At 62.4% G+C, this 17,524-nt stretch overlaps 2 protein-coding genes across 3 annotated transcripts; one reads left to right on the forward strand and one right to left on the reverse strand.

Moving 5' to 3' along the window:
• Nucleotides 1-1,976: 1,976 nt before the first annotated feature.
• Nucleotides 1,977-6,107, reverse strand: CHRNB2 (cholinergic receptor nicotinic beta 2 subunit). The gene is made up of 6 exons (XM_074929137.1): nucleotides 5,503-6,107; nucleotides 4,794-4,939; nucleotides 4,643-4,687; nucleotides 4,072-4,181; nucleotides 2,996-3,956; nucleotides 1,977-2,289 (listed from the first exon to the last, which is right to left on the reverse strand). The coding sequence occupies exons 1-6, from the start codon at nucleotides 5,543-5,545 to the stop codon at nucleotides 2,119-2,121; spliced, it is 1,476 nt and encodes a 491-aa protein (XP_074785238.1). The 5' UTR covers nucleotides 5,546-6,107; the 3' UTR covers nucleotides 1,977-2,118.
• Nucleotides 6,108-6,347: 240 nt separating this feature from the next.
• Nucleotides 6,348-15,352, forward strand: UBE2Q1 (ubiquitin conjugating enzyme E2 Q1). Of its 2 annotated transcripts, XM_074929179.1 has the most exons (13): nucleotides 6,393-6,707; nucleotides 7,914-8,018; nucleotides 8,353-8,457; nucleotides 8,818-8,868; nucleotides 10,880-11,020; nucleotides 11,557-11,641; nucleotides 12,107-12,167; nucleotides 12,678-12,768; nucleotides 12,864-12,922; nucleotides 13,853-13,901; nucleotides 14,136-14,231; nucleotides 14,812-14,878; nucleotides 15,181-15,352. In XM_074929179.1, exons 1-13 carry the CDS (start codon nucleotides 6,423-6,425, stop codon nucleotides 15,210-15,212), a joined length of 1,227 nt encoding a protein of 408 aa, XP_074785280.1. In that variant the 5' UTR covers nucleotides 6,393-6,422; the 3' UTR covers nucleotides 15,213-15,352. The 2 variants fall into 2 exon arrangements, with proteins under 2 accessions (XP_074785281.1, XP_074785280.1); XM_074929180.1 differs by lacking the exon at nucleotides 8,353-8,457 and having other exon boundaries at nucleotides 6,348-6,707; nucleotides 7,914-8,026; nucleotides 8,820-8,868.
• The last annotated feature ends 2,172 nt before the right edge of the window (nucleotides 15,353-17,524 follow it).

The following is a 17,524-nucleotide window of genomic DNA, read 5'->3' on the forward strand; positions in this document are numbered from 1 at the left end:
CCCAGGGCAGGGTCAGGCTGGCTCTGAGGAAGGATTTCTGTGCAGAAGGGGCTGTTGGGCGTTGGAATGGGCTGCCCAGGGCAGGGGGGAGTCCCCGGGATCCCTGGGGGGGTTGAAGAGTCGGGCTGAGCCAGCGCTGAGGGGTCTGGGGAAGTTGGGGGGGGTCAGGGGGAGGGTCATGGTTGGGCTGGAGGAGCTTTTCCAACCTGGATGATTTGGGGATTCGGAGTGTACCCCAAAATAACAGGGCAGGCTTCTGGCTTCTTCCCCCACTTTGGCTCTGGGCTGGGGTGTCTCCTCCAGCCTCGGGGGGTCACTCTGGAGGCCGGGGGTGGCTTCAGGCTGGGGCGTGTGATTCCTGTGAGCTCAACCAGGCGCCAGACGCACTTGTAGAAGGTGTGAAGTAAAGATGCTGTTGCCATCCCACAGCGAGTTTTTTCAGCTGTTAGAGAGCAGCCTGGGCTCGGAGCAGCCCCTTTCCTGCCGGCTCTGCCTCCGCTGGGGCAGGTGCTGCTGCTGAGATCGTTCAGAGAGAGATGAAGCCATTAACGGGCAAGCGGAGCCCAAACCCAAAATTCCTGCGGCTGGGAGAGCCTAGAGCAGGACCCTGGGATCTCACACTCAGGCTTGTGCCTCGATCCCCCCACCCAGCACCGAGGGCCCCTCTGGGAGGGAGCAGCCCCGCTGTGGCCAAGCAGGTTAAACATTTGCCGAAAGGCCAGCTGGCCTGGGTTCAACCTGCCCGTGGCTACTGACCTGCGAGGGGTGGCAACAACCTCAGCATCCTTCTGGCACATGGAGCCAGGCCCTGGGGGCACTGATGCCACAAGGACAGACCTGGGGGGCTCCTCTTTCTGAGGTAGCCCCCCTCCAGGGCAAGCAGGGCTTCTACTGCGCTCCCTGAATGCTCCTGCTGGGCCGTGATGGGGCGCAGCAGGACCCCTCCACCCTGCGCTCCCCCAGCAGGGGGGGGGACGAGCCCCCAGCATGGGCTGCTTTAGGGGCAAAGCTCTTGCCATTGAAACATTGGGGTGCACCCCTGAGAGGCGAAGCATCAGCCGGAGGCACCCAGAATTTCTCTGGCCGGGTGAAGTGCTGGGATTTAAACTAATTTCCAGCGTGCAGCTTCCCCCAGCGCTGCGTGTCGCCGTCTGCACCACGCTCCCCCCCCCAGCATGGATTAGTGGTATTTATAGAAAACGCTCCCTTACAATCTTCCCCGATGAGGCCAATTCCTGCCTGTGAGGGGGAGCGTGAGACACGCTACCGGACCGCCCGGGGCTGCCAGCCCAGCACCCCGACTCCCCTGTGTGCCCCATGGCGGGGGTCTGGCTGCTTCCCGGCTTCGGTTGTGAGTGATTTATGGTTGGGTTTTGTTTTTTTTTTTCCTCATGCTATCTCACGGCTGGGTTCCAGTGTGCTGAGCCGGGAGTTTAGCAGGGCACGGTGGCACTGCCGGAGCGTGGAGCAGACCCCGGCGCTCGCTGCCTTGGCCCTGCCTGCAGGTCGGACCTAAAACAGCCTCCTCCTGCCTGGTCCATGCGCTCACCTCGAGGAGCCGAAGCAGAGCGGCTGCCGCCTCCTCCTCCTCCTCCTCCCCGTGCCTCCACTCCTGCCGCATCCACATGGCTCCTGAGAGCCCCAGGATGATGGCAGGGGTCTGGCAGTGGCCACCCACAGGGGCTGGGCCACTAGCCCTTGGCCCTACATGGCCCCGCATCGGTGGGAGATGTGGTGAGTGGCCGGTGGAGCGTGGGAGGGAGCCGGACATGTCCCCGTGGGGCCAGTTTCCCGCTGCTGCGCTCCCTCCCTCGGCAATCAGGGTTTTCCTCTTCCAGAGCCAGTTCCTCCCCGGCCTCTTTACTTTGGTCACGGGGAGCCAGACACCACCACCCCCCCCCTGCCCCCAGCCCGGTCTGTATCCTGCCCGCGGGGAGCAGTATGGGATGAAATGACACTAAATTAAACCAACCCCCTCCTATGTGAGTATTTATTGGTTTGGGGTGGCTGCCTGGAGCCCAGCACCCGGCTCCCCAGCGGGGAGGGGGCACAGAGCCCCCCCCGTGCTCCCTCGCTGTCCCTGGGGCCGGCGGAGGGCAGTGGGTGGCCACCCCGGTGCTATTTGGAGGTGGGGGGGCCCTGGCTGAGCTGCAGCAGGGAGTTGGTGGCGTAATTCTGGAAGAGGGGCTGGAGGAACATGCCAACGGTGCCGAAGACGCAGACGAAGACGAAGATCCACAAGAAGAGGCGGTCGATGACCATGGCCACGTACTTCCAGTCCTCGCTCACCTGTGTGGGGCCGGGAGAGAGGCCGGGTCAGGCTGGGGGCCTCCAGCATCACCCGGGGCCGCTCCAGTGAACCCCAGATGTGCTCCCTCAGCACCGCAGCTCCCGGGGCCGCCTGCCAGCCCGCCGCGGGGCTCATTCCCCCCCACTGCCACCCGTGTTGCTGAGCCCCGGGAAGCTCATCTCCCCAGTGATGGGGGGAGAGGGGGCCCCTGGTCCCGCAGCTCCGTCCGCGCTCGGATCTGGCGAACCCTGAAGCTTCCCAGGGCCACGCAGGGTCAGGCCTCCCAGGGTCCCGGAGTGCTGCAGCGGCGGGTCGGGGGTCAGAGCTGAGCCCCCGCCCCGGGCAGGGGGTGGGGGGGGGGGGGGGTGTCCCTGGGCACGGGTCCAGGCAGGGACGCCCCTGGTGCTTGTGCACGTCCCTTCTTGTGGTGCAGTTGTGCACCAGCACATGCTCTGCCCGCACCCTGCAGCCCTGCCCGCACCCCGCAGCCCTGCCCGCACCCCACAATCCTGCCCGCACCCCACAATCCTGCCTGCACCCCGCAGCCCTGCCCGCACCCCACAATCCTGCCTGCACCCCACAGCCCTGCCCGCACCCCACAGCTCTGCCTGCACCCTGCAGCCTTACCTACACTCCATGGCCCTGCCCGCACCCCGCAGCCCTGCCTGCTCCTCGCAGCCCTGCCCGCACCCAGCCCCGACTCACGCTCTGGTCGTCGTCCTCGCTGCGCATGTGGTCGGCGATGAAGCGCACGCCGTCCACCGCCTCCTCCAGCCCGCAGGCGCAACCGGCTGCGGGGGCCGGCGCCTGCCCCTGCCGCTCCCGGTAGCCGTTGAGCCCCTCGGCTTTGGCAGCGCCAGGGTTGGTGTAGCAGGCGCAGGCCCGGGCGCCGGCCCGGAGGAAGAGGGTGGCCGCGGCGGCGCGTTCCTGGGTGTGTCGGCGTTGGCGCAGGCGCTGGCGCGCGCAGTTCTGCCGCGGCTGCTTCATGAAAAGCAGCGCCGGGAGCTTGCGGAGGAAGAGGCTGCGGACCCAGGGCGGCATGGTGTGCGTGGTGGGTGAGCGGTGGTGCACGTTGAGGACGCAGACGCTGGTGACGATGGAGAAGGTCACCAGCACCATGGTGAACATGAGGTACTTGCCCACCAGCGGCACGTCCAGCGAGGTGGGGGGCACGATCTTGGAGATGAGCAGCAGGAAGACGGTGAGGGCAAGCAGGACGGAGATACAGAGCGTCATCTTCTCGCCGCAGTCGGACGGGAGGTAGAAGACGAGGATGGCCAAGGAGGTGATGAGGATGCAGGGGATGATGAGGTTGATGGTGTAGAAGAGCGGCTTGCGCCGGATGATGAAGTCGTAGGTGATATCCACGTATGTGGAGTCGTCAGGGTTCTCGTTGCGCCGTCCCGGCAGCGCCACGATGTCCCACTCGCCGCTGGGTGTGAAGTCGTCCAGGCTGGCCACGTCGCTCTTCAGCACCAGGTCGATCTCGGTGCGGTCGTAGGTCCAGGAGCGAAATTTCATGGTGCAGTTCTGCTGGTCGAAGGGGAAATGCTTCACCTCGATCTTGCAGGCGCTCTTGTAGATGGCCGGGGGCAGCCAGAAGATGCTGCCATCGTAGGAGATCACCGCGTTGGAGTAGAAGGAGACCTCGTACATCCCGTCGGCGCTGGGGAGAAGGGAGGGGTTGTCAGCCCTGCAACGGCACCACCCCGAGCCCCGGGTGGGGTTGGGGTATGCACAGCTCCCCCAGCCCCGAAAAAAAACCCAACCAAACCACCTACTTGTTGTAGAGCACCACGTCGGGCAGCCAGATGTGCTTGGAGGGCAGCCGGACCTTCTTCATGTTGTCAAAGTCCTCCGGCTTCCAGGTGAGGCGGTAATCCTCCCACTCCTGCAGGCAGGCAGGCTCAGGGCGTGGGAAGGGGGGGCTCGGGGGGGTGGGCAGGCCAGGGTGGACATGGGGGTCCCACACAGGGTGTACGGGGAGTCCTGGGGCACTGTGCAGAGAGGATTGGGGCAGGGTGGCCACAGGGAGGGTCCAGGGAAAGGTGCAGGGGGGGCTCAGGACAGTGTGGACATGGGGGGGGGGGCCAGGACAGGGTGCAGGGGGGTTCCCAGGACAGGGTGGACACAGGGGGGTCCAGGGCAGGGGGCAGGGGGGCCTCGGGTCAGGGTGGACATGGGGGGTCCCAGGACAGGGTAGACAAGGGGGGGGTCCCAGAACAGGGTGGACATGGGGGGAGTCCCAGAACAGAATTCAGGGGGACCCAGGATAGGGTGAACATGGCGGGTCCCCAGGACAGAGTGGACACGGGGGGGCCTCAGGGCCACAGCAGAGTCCGGGGCTCCCACCTGGGTCAGCCAGACGTTGGTGGTCATGATCTGCTCCCGCTCGTGCTGCGGAGAGAGCGGCTCCGGTTACTCGGGGTGCCGGGGCGGGGCGGGCAGAATCTGCAGAGCCCCCCCGAGGAGACGGTGGGGGGCAGAGCCCCGGCCAACTCACCACGCTGATGAGCTGCGCCAGCGACACCATCAGCTGCACGGTCACCAGCTCGGAGCCGTTGGTCGCCGGGCGGATCAGCTTGTTGTAGCGCGCGGGGTCCAGCAGATACTCGACCAGCCGCTCCTCCGTGTCCGTGCTCAGGCTCCCTTGGGGCGCGGGGGCAGGCTGAGCCCCACGGCGGCGGGCAGGGCCCCCCCCCAACCCCGGGAAGGGTCCGGACCCCCCCACAGGAGGGCTGAGCCTGTGCCTGCCCCGGGGGGGTGTCTGGGGGTGACGGTGCGAGGGTGTGCGGGCGGCACCGCCGGGCACCGGCTGCTCTCAGGGCAGGGGGGGCCTGGGGGGGGACGCGGGGGGCTGCGGTGCAGCTTCGGGAGGGCTCTGCCCCCCCTCCGCCTGTCCCTGCCTGCCTCTGCCCACCCCCCACGCACCCCCCCGGCACCGCCCCGGTGGAGCGGTTCGGGCAGCCCGTCGGTGTCGCGGGGGCCGCAGAACCCCGGAGGGGGCCGGAGAACACCGAGAGTACCGGGAGCCAGCGAGAGGCACCGGCAACGCAGCGGCGCCCGTACCGCGTCCACGCCGGGTCTGTGCGGGTTCGGTACCGGGGCGGCGCCGGGCGGTCCTGTGCAACAGGAGCAGCCCCGGTGCCCGGTCCGCTCCCTCCCCACCGGTGCCGGTGCCCGCCAACACCCCCCCGACTCCCGGCACTTACGTCTGAGGGCGGCGAGGAGGCAGAGGACGCGGAGCAGCGCCATGGGGGCGGCCCGCTGCCGGTGCCGCTGCCGCTGCCGCTGCCGCTGCCGGTGCCCGGGCGCTGTCCCCGGTGCTGCCCGCGCTCTCCGCGGTGCTGGAGCCGGCGGCGGCGGCCCGGGCGGGGCGGCCCCGGGCGGGAGGCGGTGCCGGGCGCTGCGCCGGGGCCACCCCGCGTTCCTCGCTCCGCCGCCGTCACCGCCGCCGTCAGCGGCCCCGGGGCCGCCCCCGCCCCTGCCTCCGCCCCGCCGCGCCTCGGCGACACCGGGGGAGCAGGGGACACCGCGGGGGAGGAGATGGGACCGAGCTCCCCCAAACCTCCGCTCCGCCGAGGTCCGGCCCCCGCCGCCCCCGGTCCCTGCACGGCCGCAGCGGGGCGGGGGAGCCCCGGGTACCGGGGACGGGAACTGAGGCGGGAGCGAAGGCGGGGGGGGAAGCTCCCGGGCAGCTCCCGGAGCCCCCCGAGGCCCCAGAGCCCCGCCCGGCGCCGCCACACACGGGGGAGGGGAGTCTCAGGCCCCGGGACCCCCCCGGGCTTTAGAGACCCCCGGGACACCCCGGGATCCAGCCCCCGCCCGCCGGTGCCCTCCCCCCATCCCCGGGCCGCCACGTGACCCCACGTGACCCCTCCCGGCCAGGGGCGGGGCTCGCCCGACCCGCTGGCCCCGCCCCCTCGCCTTCCGGGGAGCCTCTCTGGCGTCACTTCCGGTTCGGCGTCGCCCCCGCCCCGCTGCACGGACGCTTCCGGCGGTTGAAGCCCCGCCCCTTCCGCTGGCGGCGGGAGGGGTCACTTCCGGAGAGCGGGGCCGTCCCGCCGCCATCTTGGGCCGGCTCCGGGGGCTGCGGCGGCGGCGGCGGCGGAGTGGGTCCCTCCATGGGAAGATGCAGCGGGCGGGGGCGGAGGAGGCGGCGGGGTCGCAGGCGGCGGCGGGGGGGCCCGGGCGGAGCGGGGCCGAGGTGGCGGCGGCCTCCGCCGGGCGGCTCCTGAGGCGGGAGCTGCGGCTGCTCGAGTCCATCTTCCACCGGGGCCACGAGCGGTTCCGCATCGGCAGCGCCTGCCCCGATGAGATCAGCTGCGAGTTCGTCCCGGGAGCTGGGGCCCGCGCCGGTGCCTCCGGTTCCCGGGGCCCGCCGCCGGGGCCCGTTCGCATCCACTGCAACATCACGGTGAGGCCCGGGGGCGGGTGGGGGGGGGAACGCTGGCCCGGTGCGACGGGCCCTGGCTCCGGGCGGGCACCCGCAGGGGTGACCCTGTGACTGAGAAGCCACCCTGGGCCGCTTCGGGGAACCGGTCGGAGGCGGGGGCCGGAGCTGCCGACCCCGGTGGAACCCGGCGCCGTTGCGGCGGTTGGGTCGAGCAGGGCCCGGATTCGCTGACCCTCCGGCGTCCCTCGGCTCGGCGCGTGGGGGGGAACTGCCTCTGGTCCCGCGCCTTCCCGGAGCCCGCGGGAGCGCGGTACGAGCCGTGCTCAGCCCCCGAGCTCCACGGGGGTCCCTGCACCGGGAGGCGTCTCCCAGCAGAGCAAAGCCCGGAGCCTGCCCCCTCGACTGGGGGGCGGCGGCTTGGGGGGACACGGGGTGCTCTCGCCGCCCTGATGGCCCCTTCGTCCCCCGCACAGGATTCTGCACCCCCTTCTTCTGGCCTTGCCCCGGGTTTTTTGAGGGGGGGTCCCAGGTGGCCCCGACGAGGCGGGCCGGGGGGGTATCCGCGGCATCAGCACTGGGCTCTTCACATCTGCTTCGGCTTATCTGAGCCTGGCTTTTAGGGGAATCCCAGTTCTGGGGTGCAGGTCCCATCTCTCATGGCAGGTTCGAGCCGTTATTGCGGCTCCGGACGAGCAGCAGCGGGGTGTTTAAAGCCCCCGGTGCGGGACGGCGCCGGTGCTCGGGATTTTCCTTGGGATCTGTCACTGACTTTGCCCTTGGCCTCTGCCCCTGCGCGGGTGCTGCCGGGTCGTGCACACACACCTGCAGCGCTTCAGGCCCAGAGCTGGCGAGGCAAGAGGCCTGTGGGGCAGCGTCAGACACCCCCGATGTCCTTAACCACTTTCCCACCCCCAAAGGTCCTGGCAACCAACAGGGTGGCCAAAATGTCACCGGTGTCCCTGTCCCACCCCGCTCCCCAGGCTGGGGGGAGCAGCACAGAGCTGAGCCGCATCAGCACGGTTAGAGCTGGCTTTGTTTTGCCCTCGGCCCCAGGATTAGTCTGGGGGGTGGATGTGGTCGCTCCGTGGTCCGGAGGGATTCATTTGTGGGAGACGTGGGGCTGCAGCTCCCCGTCCTGCCCGGCTCGTTGCTCCGTTCCCCGCTGGCTGTGTCAGCGGGACTGAGGCAGTTGTGGCAGCTCAAACACCACCTTCTCCTTCTCTCCAGGAGTCTTATCCAGCTGTTCCCCCGATCTGGTCTGTGGAGTCGGACGATCCAAACCTGGCAGCTATCCTGGAGAGGCTGGTGGAAGTCAGGAAAGGAAATACGCTGGTGAGCGGGTGCTGCCTGGGGAAAGGGGAGAGGTGACGGGAGGGTGACTGCTTCGAGAGGGTGAAATCCCTGCTGCATCCCTCCAGCTGCATGAGGCGCTCCTGGTCTCATAAACCTTCAGAAAATTTGGGACGAGCAGCTCTGTCTTCTCTCGAGTTTGATATTGGGGTGTGATTTTTTTTTTTTTTTTCCCCCCCCGTGTCCATCACTGCTTGGAGCAGGAGGGAGCAGCCCTTGTTTGCGACAAAAAGCGTCGCAGCGCTGCAGACAGCCGAGGCTTAGCTTGGCGTGTGGGTCTCTGTGCTTCTCTGACCCTTGTCTGCTCTTGGGACAGCTTTTGCAGCACCTGAAGCGAATAATCTCCGACCTGTGCAAACTCTACAACCTCCCCCAACATCCAGATGTTGAAATGCTGGACCAGCCTCTGCCGGCAGAACAGGTGAGTAACTCAGGAGGAGACTTTCTAAGCTCATAAGATGAGTTCTCTGGAGTTCGTTTTGGAGGCTGAGGCTTCCAAACCCTGAAGGAGGAACGCTGATATGAAAGGAGGTAGGTGCTGATCTCTCCCTGGGGTGGATTCCTGTCCTCGGGGATGCCAGCCTGCTCCGTTGGCCCTTGGTGCTGTTGAGCTGCTCTGGTGTGGTTTCCTGAAAAGGTTCTTGGCTTCACTCTGCTTTTAACTTGGTTTTGCTTATAAATCCTTTTTTACCTTTGCCTCAGAAGTGTCTGAGAAGGCAGGAGAGCGTTGCCCCAGGAAGCTGACGGTGCGATCTTCGTCTCTGTCTTTTTGTCCCCGCAGAGCACACAGGAAGAGGTGTCCTCTGAAGAGGAAGATGAAGAGATGCCGGAGGTAAGTGCTGCCTCGCTGTATGAGGAAGTACACCGGAGAGCTGAGCGCAGGGAGATGCCCACTGAAAGGTGCAGAGGGACTGTGTCTGGGAGGAGCTCGTGGAGTTCAGACAGGGAAGAGCCCGGTTTGGCTCAGAGGCTGGATTGTTCTCAGCGTTTTGCTGCTGGGGACCCACGTCCTGAGCCACGGGTGGGAGTGACGTGTTCACAAACCACAGGGGACTGCAGCCGCCACGAGGCTTGGCCGCGGCCCCTGAAGGCATCCAGACGAGCTGAGAGTGGAGCCCCTTGGATGGTTTCTCTTCGGCTCACGCTGCTGCGCTCTAGAGCCTGGAATTTACTCGCAAGCGATGGGATTTCCGGGCTGCCATTGCTGGCGGGGAAATCACACCATGAAAATGGAACTCCCGCAGAGAGGATTAGGTAGGATGGCTGAGTATGCGAGCGAGCTAATTGGCAGGAGCGGCAGAGGCAGCCATACTTCACTGCAGGCTGAGAATATCATGCTGCAAAACCCACAGGCTTCGGTTGTTTGGTTTGCGGTTTCGAGATCTCTAGAAGTGGGTGGAATAATCTTGAATCTCCATGGTGACGTTTAGCAATGCCTCGCACACTTCTGGGGGGTGAGAGGCACGGGCACCGAGTCAGCAGCGCTGCAGAACCCGGGGGCAGGTCACTTAGCAGCAGCACGCCTGGCAGTTATTGGGGTTTTAGCAAAGTGAATAACTTGGTAAATCAAGGCCGACCTTTGCCAGCGTCCCCGGAGAAAACGAGGAGATTTAAACCGGTACCAGCGTAACCTCGCGTGTTTCCAGACTTGCTGCTTCATGGCACATTTGTGATGTGCGAGTCCTCACGCTCCCGTGGGCTGGAAAAGAAATCCTTGGGAACTGAGTGTTCCCCCTCGTGCTTTCCGCTAACACCGTGCGGGGACAACGCTCTCGCCCTGGAGCAGAGGTTTCTTGCCGAGCGGTTGGATTTGTTAGGCCGTGTCAGAAAAGCAGAGCCGTGCCCTGGTGCGGAGATGTGTTGCACAGATTAATCCACTCGAGGGATTTTCTAGGAGGATCTATTTCCCTCTGTGTGACAGTCTAAAAATGTCAAAGCCTTTCCAAAAATGCTGCTCGTCCAGAATAGCAGCCAGCCTGGAGAGGCCGAAGTAAACACTTGTTCGGAGGATTTAACACCAGCACCCACAGTCCAGTCAGCGGAACCCTGTGTGCTGGCACAGTGTGGGAGCCACTGCGTGGGGAGGGGGAGATCTCTGCAGTGGCCCCTGATTGCTGCAACTGGTTTTTACTGGTTATTAACATCAGGGTCTCGCACACATCAGCCTGATGAATGTTGTTAATGAGGGGCAGAGCCTCTGCCAGGGTTAGGGGGTGTGCTGTGGGCTGGAGAGCTGAGCCTCGACACGCTGTGAAACCTCTTTTTGAGGGGTGAACGTCCTGTGCCACTGGAATTTTCTGTTTGTGTGTGAGGGTCTCTTGTGCTGCCTGTGCTTGTGTTGAGTTTGTGCTCATGAGGGGGGAACAGCGTGGCCTGGCAGTGCTGTGCTGAGCCTGAGCCTCGCTCCACACTCCCAGAAACTCAGTGTGGGGCTGCTTGTGCCGCGCACGTGCTGAGATGCAAGTGCCCTTCGGTTACACGGGGCTCGCGGGGAGCGTATGTAAGATTAATGACTAATTATAAACAGACGTGAGACTTGGCAGGGAAGAATCCAGCAAACAAAGAGCTTGTATGAGCCCTGTTGAATTCTGGAGAGGGAAGTGTGCCGTTCTGCCTGCTGGCTCTGGTAAGGGAGGGCAGTGGGGGCTCAGTGCCTGTAACTTCTTCACTGAGTGTGCCCAGGCCTTGTGTCTTCCACCGTGTTTGTGCCTCGGATTGGGGCTTCCTGGGGAGGGAGAGTTGCACTGGGAATCATTCCTGGTTCAGGACAGCTTCCATCCACAATACTTGGAGCAGGGAGGAGTGAAGAAACATCTCCTGCAGCTCCCCTCTCCCCTTCCCAGGACACTGAGGACTTGGACCACTATGAGATGAAAGAGGAAGAGCCGGCAGATGGGAAGAAGACAGAGGATGAAGGCATTGGAAAGGAAAACCTGGCCATTTTAGAGAAAATAAAAAAGAACCAGAGGCAAGATTACTTAAATGTACGTGTCGCCCGGCGGGCGGGCGGGTTGGGGAAGCAGAGGGACCCAAGGGCAGTGGAGGCACCTGCTAAGCCCTAAGTCAAAGGGAGCATCCCTGGCCGAGGTACAGCAGCGGCTTCAGGGGCTGGCGTGGCTGGTGCAGGGAGGTTGTGAGCTGCCTCTGCCGCGCAGGGAAGTGGGGTGCCCCCCAGGCATCAGTGCTACGTGGGGCAGCCTTCCTGCAGGGCTTCCCCTCTGCTCCCAGGAGCTGCACCTCGCTTTGGGCCGTGGAGGTGGCTGGTGGGTTGTGCTTTTGTACTCCCGGGCTGAGATTCTGGCACAGTGGAGAGCGCACGGAGGCGTTTCTGCTGCAGCTGCACTGCCTGGGGTGGCCTCTTCGGGGCGAGGGAAGTTGTAGGAGAAGACACAGGTGGGGGACATGGTAAGGTCTAGTTTAGAGGCTGGACGGGAGTTCTAGCTCAGGTTTTAGCCTCGTAGAGCAACAGCCGTGGAGGGTGCAGTGTAACAATGCAACTTCCTTCCCAAATTCCCCGCAGGGTGCAGTGTCTGGGTCTGTGCAGGCCACCGACCGGCTAATGAAGGAGCTCAGGGATATTTACCGATCACCAAGTTTCAAGGGCGGTGAGTGCTGTGGGGAGCTCAAGGGAGGGGGCTGCTGCTCTGCTGTTCATGCCAGGGTTTTCCTCCTCGTTCTGGGTAGCACCTTATGGGCCTCAGAGTTGTTCTGCTCCGCGCAGCTGGGCAGAGGATCTCCGGCCTTCGGTGGCTGTGGTGCTCTCAAGAGGGAGCAAAACTGCCTGGCAGTTTCTGTTCCTGCCAGTGCTGGGTGGGAGTGAGTGTGCTGTGGGTGGGAGGATTCAAGGCTTCAAGGGTGATGGTGCTTCTACCCCTTTCCTGAGCCTGAGGGCTCGGAGAGAGCAGTCGTAGGAAAACTACTGCCCTCAGGATGGTCCCTCTGGATAAGTGCTGCTTTTCAGGGCGGGCTGTGCCAGGCTGAGGTTGTGCTGCAGGGCCAAGGGGATTTGAAATGCTCGACCCCCTGTTCAGTCTCCCCCCGTAGCGACGTGCCTCTTCTCTGCCTTCCAGGATACTATGCAGTTGAACTAGTGAACGACAGCCTGTACGATTGGAACGTCAAACTCCTGAAGTAGGTGCCATAGCTCGGGATCGTGTAACTGTGGTGGATGGGGGGGGAGCAGAGGGGAAGCGAGCAGGGCAGGGGAGCACCGGGCAGACCTTGGGTTTAGCCTCTCTCGGGCAGCTTGCTTGCTGTCTCCGCATCAGAAAGGAGGTGACATCTCCAGAGATAATCTGAGGGCTCTGCAAGTCTGTCTGCTGTTCCTAGAGTCCTGGAAGAGGTGCATCAGACAAAACCCCGAACTTTCACACCCTCCAGACACCACTGCTGCCTTTTCCTTGGGCCAGGCAGTCTTTATTTTTAAGCTGGCAGCATGCAAAAAGGGTGTGATGGTCTTCTCTGCAAACCAGGAGCAGAATGGTGACAGCCCGTGCTGTCGCTGCCCTGGGTGAGCGCCCGCGGGCCCGCTGGCAGCCAGGTTGTGCAGGTACAGTAGCTCTGGGGTGTGGTGGCAGCGAGCGTGGCCGGCCCGAGCTGTGCAGCCTCGGCTCTGACCCGCTTGGGCTTTGCCTTTGGCAGGGTTGACGAGGACAGCGCTTTGCACAACGATCTCCAGATCCTCAAAGAGAAAGAAGGCACAGATTTCATCCTCCTAAACTTCTCCTTTAAAGTAAGGCTTCCTCCCCCTCCTCGAGATACGCCTGGCTCTGTGAGTCATCAGAGAAGATGTTTCTCAGTGGCTTTGCTTCCCTTCTCTTGTTCCAGGATAACTTCCCTTTTGATCCGCCGTTCGTAAGGGTCGTGTCCCCGGTGCTGTCAGGGGGGTAAGTGACTGTCTGTCTCTGCTCGCTGAGGTCTCCAGCGCTGCTTCCTGCAGCAGCTTTCACTAAGAGTTTATCCAGTCCCATAATCTCCCCAACATGAGTTTGCAGTAGTTCTGGGAAGCACAGGCAGGGATGGTGGATTTTTTTTTTTTTGTGTCCATTTTTCTATCTGAGATCTACTCTGAGAAAATGGTTCCTCTCTGGAGCAGCAGGTGGGTGAGGCTGTGTCCATCCCTGACACAATTCATTGTACAGCACTAGTGTGGCCAGCAGGGACAGGGGAGGGATCTGAGCCCTGGACTCGGCACTGGGGAGGCCGCCCCTCGATTCCTGGGTTCAGTTTTGGGCCCCTCACCCCAAAAAGGCCATTGAATGACTCGAGCGTGGCCAGAGAAGGGCAACGGAGCTGGGGCAGGGTCTGGAGCACAGGTCTGCTGGGGAGCGGCTGGGGGAACTGGGGGGGTTCCGTCTGGAGCAGAGGAGGCTGAGGGGAGACCTCCTGGCCCTCTGCAACTCCCTGCCAGGAGGGGGCAGAGAGGGGGGATGAGTCTCTGGAGCCAAGGCCCCAGCGCCAGGCCCGGAGGGAATGGCCTCAAGCTGCCCAGGGCAGGGTCAGGCTGGCTCTGAGGAAGGATTTCTGTGCAGAAGGGGCTGTTGGGCGTTGGAATGGGCTGCCCAGGGCAGGGGGGAGTCCCCGGGATCCCTGGGGGGGTTGAAGAGTCGGGCTGAGCCAGCGCTGAGGGATCTGGGGGAGTTGGGAACGGTCAGGGGGAGGGTCATGGTTGGGCTGGAGGAGCCTCAAGGGCTTTTCCAACCGGGATGATTCTGGGATTCTGAGATCTACTCTCAGAGCATGGTTCCTCTCTGGAGCAGTGGGTGGGTGAGGCTGTGTCCGTCCCTGGTGTAATTTTGCCCCCTTCCCCCCCCAAGGTATGTTCTGGGTGGCGGTGCCATCTGCATGGAGCTACTTACAAAACAGGTGGGTGTGACAGTACGTGGACGTGGCGTTGCTGCTGTCTGCCGTGCTTTGTGTCCCCGCTGCTGGGGCCTGCTGGCAGCCAGATCCTGCCTGTTCCCTGCCTGGCAGCTGCCTGTAGTGGCTTTGGGGTGCCTGTGCCGGGCTCGGGGAGGCCGTTTTGTTGCTGGGGGGAAGCATGGCCCTGCAGGCAGGGGTTCTGCCGGCACTGCCCTCACCGGGTTCTCTGTCCCCCAGGGCTGGAGCAGCGCCTACTCCATCGAGTCGGTCATTATGCAGATCAGCGCGACTCTGGTGAAAGGGAAAGCCCGAGTCCAGTTTGGAGCCAACAAGGTAGGGCCGGGTGGGCGCAGGAGAACTTGAGGGGCTCTTGGTAGCGGGATGGAGGCAGATGAGCAGCTCTGGCAACGCCGTTCAGGTCGGGGAGGTGTGTGGGGTGGCTGGGCTGAGGGGTTGCTCTGGCTACTGAAAGGGCTCAAAGAAATGAATTTCAGACTAAGACTAAACTGATGCATGATTGCTTGTGTTTGTTTCCCAATGACATCTCAACTTTTCCCGTGCCTGCTTTGTCTAGACAAAAATAAAATGCTGCCTGTATAACTCACTGCTGGCAGAGTCAGAGCCCTCAGTGGGCGCTTCCCTGGACCACCAAAGCCCCTCACTCTGTTTTCACTGCGCATGCTCTGTCTATGTAAATGAATTCCAGGGACTCGTTATCATAAGACACCCCTTTCCAGGAAATCTAATGAATATGTATAACTGGGGGGGGTGTGTGTGTGTAAACTGATGTCCCTTGCTAGTTTGGGGGAGAATCTGCAGGATGACCCCAGCGCTGCTGATCAAGAACAGCTGCGTAATAGTTATACTGGATTTGGACTGGTGAGTGAATTAATTTATTTCACTTCCCTTGCAGAATCAGTACAGCCTGACGAGAGCACAGCAGTCCTACAAGTCCCTGGTTCAGATCCACGAGAAGAACGGTAAGGGCTGAGGGAGAGGGTCTGTGTTTCCCCTTGCTACTCTGAGCTCCCTTAGGCCGAGTGTCCAGACAAGCTGCTTGAGGTGTTTTGTTGGGTTTTTTTCTGCCCCAAGTGCAAAAATTTCCTGCGGTGAGACGGCAGCGGCGCGTGGCTGCAGCATCCCTCGGCGGGCCGCTGTCTGGGTGCTGTTGGGAAGGAATCCCAAGAGAAAGGCTCCTGGGAATGGGGGAGACGTGGCCCTTTGGGAGCTTTTCCTGGTGTTTATTCATGTTGCCCCTCACAGATCTCTCTCCTGGTTTCAGGCTGGTACACACCGCCCAAGGAGGACGGCTAGCGTGGGTGCCACAGGACCAATCTCAGTTACCTTCTGGATGCTCTACTTGGATCTTAATGATGCCTCTTGGCTTTCTCCCAGGACGTAATAGCTCTGCCTGTTGCCGGACAATAATGGCTGTTAAAAACTCTAAATAAAAACTGTTTAAGCAGTCGGACCGACCTAAAACACTTGCTGGACCCTTGCTAGCAGGCATTCTTGTTAAAACAAACTTTTGAGCCTCTTGTATCGCTGGAAGCTTTCGACTCTACTCCAGTCTAGAGCGTCCTCCTTACCTATGCTATGGATTTAATTTATTTTCTTATTTCATGTACACTGCTTTTTTTTGTTACAGTGTATGATGGATGTGTATGGAAAATGTATCTTTGGAGAAAAATTACAGTTTGTTAATTTGAAGATGCTGGTCTGACTTAATTTTTTTTGTTTTCCCAAGCTGCTGCTGGGTGGATCGTACCCTGTGCTGGCAGCGGTGGGGGGCACCCCCCCCCCCCTTCCCCATGGCTGTGCCATGCTGCCTCTTCAGCCCTGGGGCCATGGTGGGGCAGCAGATGGAGCCGAGGTGGGGGCACCGGGATGCAAAAGCCCTGCTGGAAGGTCTGAAACAGCCACTGTGGAGGAAGAAAACCCTTTTTCTTTTGGCAACAACGGAGCAGGGTTTCTGCCCCCTTCTCCCCTAGAGCAAGAACAGACTTTTTTCTTTATAAACTGCAAACTTACACCGCTGGAAGGGGAGAGGGGAAGATCTGGAACGCTTCCCTGGCTCCTGCTGTGGACGAGGGGGTTGTAGCTGCACCCCAGGGCTGCCAGCTTGCACCCCAAACTTCTCCATGTCCCCTCTCGCCAGGCACTGAGACACACGGAGGCTCGGCTGTGACAAACGTGGAGCTGGAGCCCTTTCCTGTTGTGGAGGGGAAACGCTGTGTAAACGCTGCGCTGTGGATGAAAGCAGGGGCCTGGTTCTGTAGGGTTTTATTTTACCTCCTCAAACCCTCCTTCCTGCTCGGCTCAGGCCCCAGCCCTCGGTGGAGGGTGTTGCTGCAGTGGTGCCCCGTTGCTTCAGTCCCTGTTCCTTGCTCCAGTCCCTCTGCTCCATCCTGAGGCTGCTGGAAGGAGATTTGGGTGTTGGAGCTCCTGAGTTCCAGGGTGTCCTCGGCTGGAGGGCATAGCTGACTCATTAGCGTCAAAGCTGACCATCGCTATTAATTCACTGTGTTTGAATAAAAGTTATTAGAAAATCAAAGGGCCTCAGAAGTCCATTATCTCCTCCAGCAGCTGTTCCCCTCTTTTGGCGTTGTCCTGCTCTAAGCCTTGCAATAAAAAGATGCTGTAGGAGAGGGATTACTGATGGCTGCTCCGTGCCCGCTGCAGGAGTGGCTCCGGCCTCGCCCAGGGACTATTTTTAAGCACTTTGCTGAAGGCTGGAGGGGTTTGGGTACACTGAGAGACTCTGCCCTGCGCTCTGCTCCTCAGCCCTGAATCAGCACCCGTGGGGGCCTGAGCTTTCCCCAGTCCCGGTGCTGGGGGGGATGGAGGCAGCCGCGCTCCGCTCCCCTCCAGCTCAGTTAGCACCAAGAAACCTGCTGGGGGGGGGGATTCTAGGAAGAGTTAAAAAGCTCGAGGTGTTGCTGTTTGGTGAAGTGGATGCTGCGCCCACTGGCCCCGGTGCTGGGTTGGGTTTGGGCACGTTGAGTTGGCTGGGAGAGCTCATGGTGTGAGCGCTCCGGAATCTGGGCCGGGATGAGCGGGAGCGTTGCACAGGGCCCTGCAGGACCCTCCGTTGTCGGGCGTCGGTGCTGGAAGCGCGGCAGGACCGGCGCGGGCTGGCGTCTGGCAGGTGTCTGTCTGTCCCATCTGTTCTCCCCTCCCCAGTGTCAGGATCCGTCCTGCTCCGAGTCGGGCTCAGAGCTCGTCACCGCGGCGCTGGCTCGGCACTTGTTTTGGCTTCTCGGGGATGCAGGCGTGCGGTGCCATCTGTCCCCGCTGCCGCAGACGCTCCCACAGCCGGGAGCTGGCAGGGGATGGGGACTGGGAGACGCTTCCCAAAGGCGTGGGGATGGCGTGTCGCAGGGAACACCGCCGCAGCACGAAGCCACCGAGACGGAGCTGCCTGTGCGCCTGTCCTGCTCTTGGGGCTCCTGGAGAGACGAACGGGGGGATTTAAATCTGTCAAAGACGGAAAACGAACCAGCACCTTTCACGTTAACAGCCGGGTTTACATGGAGTTTTCCTTGAGGAGATGAAGCTGAAGCCACCCGGGATCCTGCTGCCAGTTTGGGCACTGGCCTCGCAGCGACGCTTTGCCACCGCGAGGC

This window comes from Athene noctua, chromosome 29 (genome assembly GCF_965140245.1).
Source record: "Athene noctua chromosome 29, bAthNoc1.hap1.1, whole genome shotgun sequence".
NCBI classification, from domain to species: Eukaryota; Metazoa; Chordata; class Aves; order Strigiformes; family Strigidae; genus Athene; species Athene noctua.

Bases quoted from the DNA above. Each gene is read 5' to 3' on its own strand.
- CHRNB2 (XM_074929137.1), bottom strand. From the start codon at position 5,545: ATGGCGCTGCTCCGCGTCCTCTGCCTCCTCGCCGCCCTCAGAC. The intron at 4,182-4,642 runs GTGGGAGCCCCG...GCCTGCCTGCAG, and splicing joins CCAACGTCTGGCTGACCCAG to GAGTGGGAGGATTACCGCCT. The intron at 2,290-2,995 runs GTGAGTCGGGGC...GGCCCCACACAG, and splicing joins GCGAGGACGACGACCAGAGC to GTGAGCGAGGACTGGAAGTA.
- UBE2Q1 (XM_074929179.1), top strand. From the start codon at position 6,423: ATGCAGCGGGCGGGGGCGGAGGAGGCGGCGGGGTCGCAGGCGGCGGCG. The intron at 8,869-10,879 runs GTAAGTGCTGCC...TCCCCTTCCCAG, and splicing joins AAGATGAAGAGATGCCGGAG to GACACTGAGGACTTGGACCA. The intron at 14,879-15,180 runs GTAAGGGCTGAG...TCCTGGTTTCAG, and splicing joins TCAGATCCACGAGAAGAACG to GCTGGTACACACCGCCCAAG.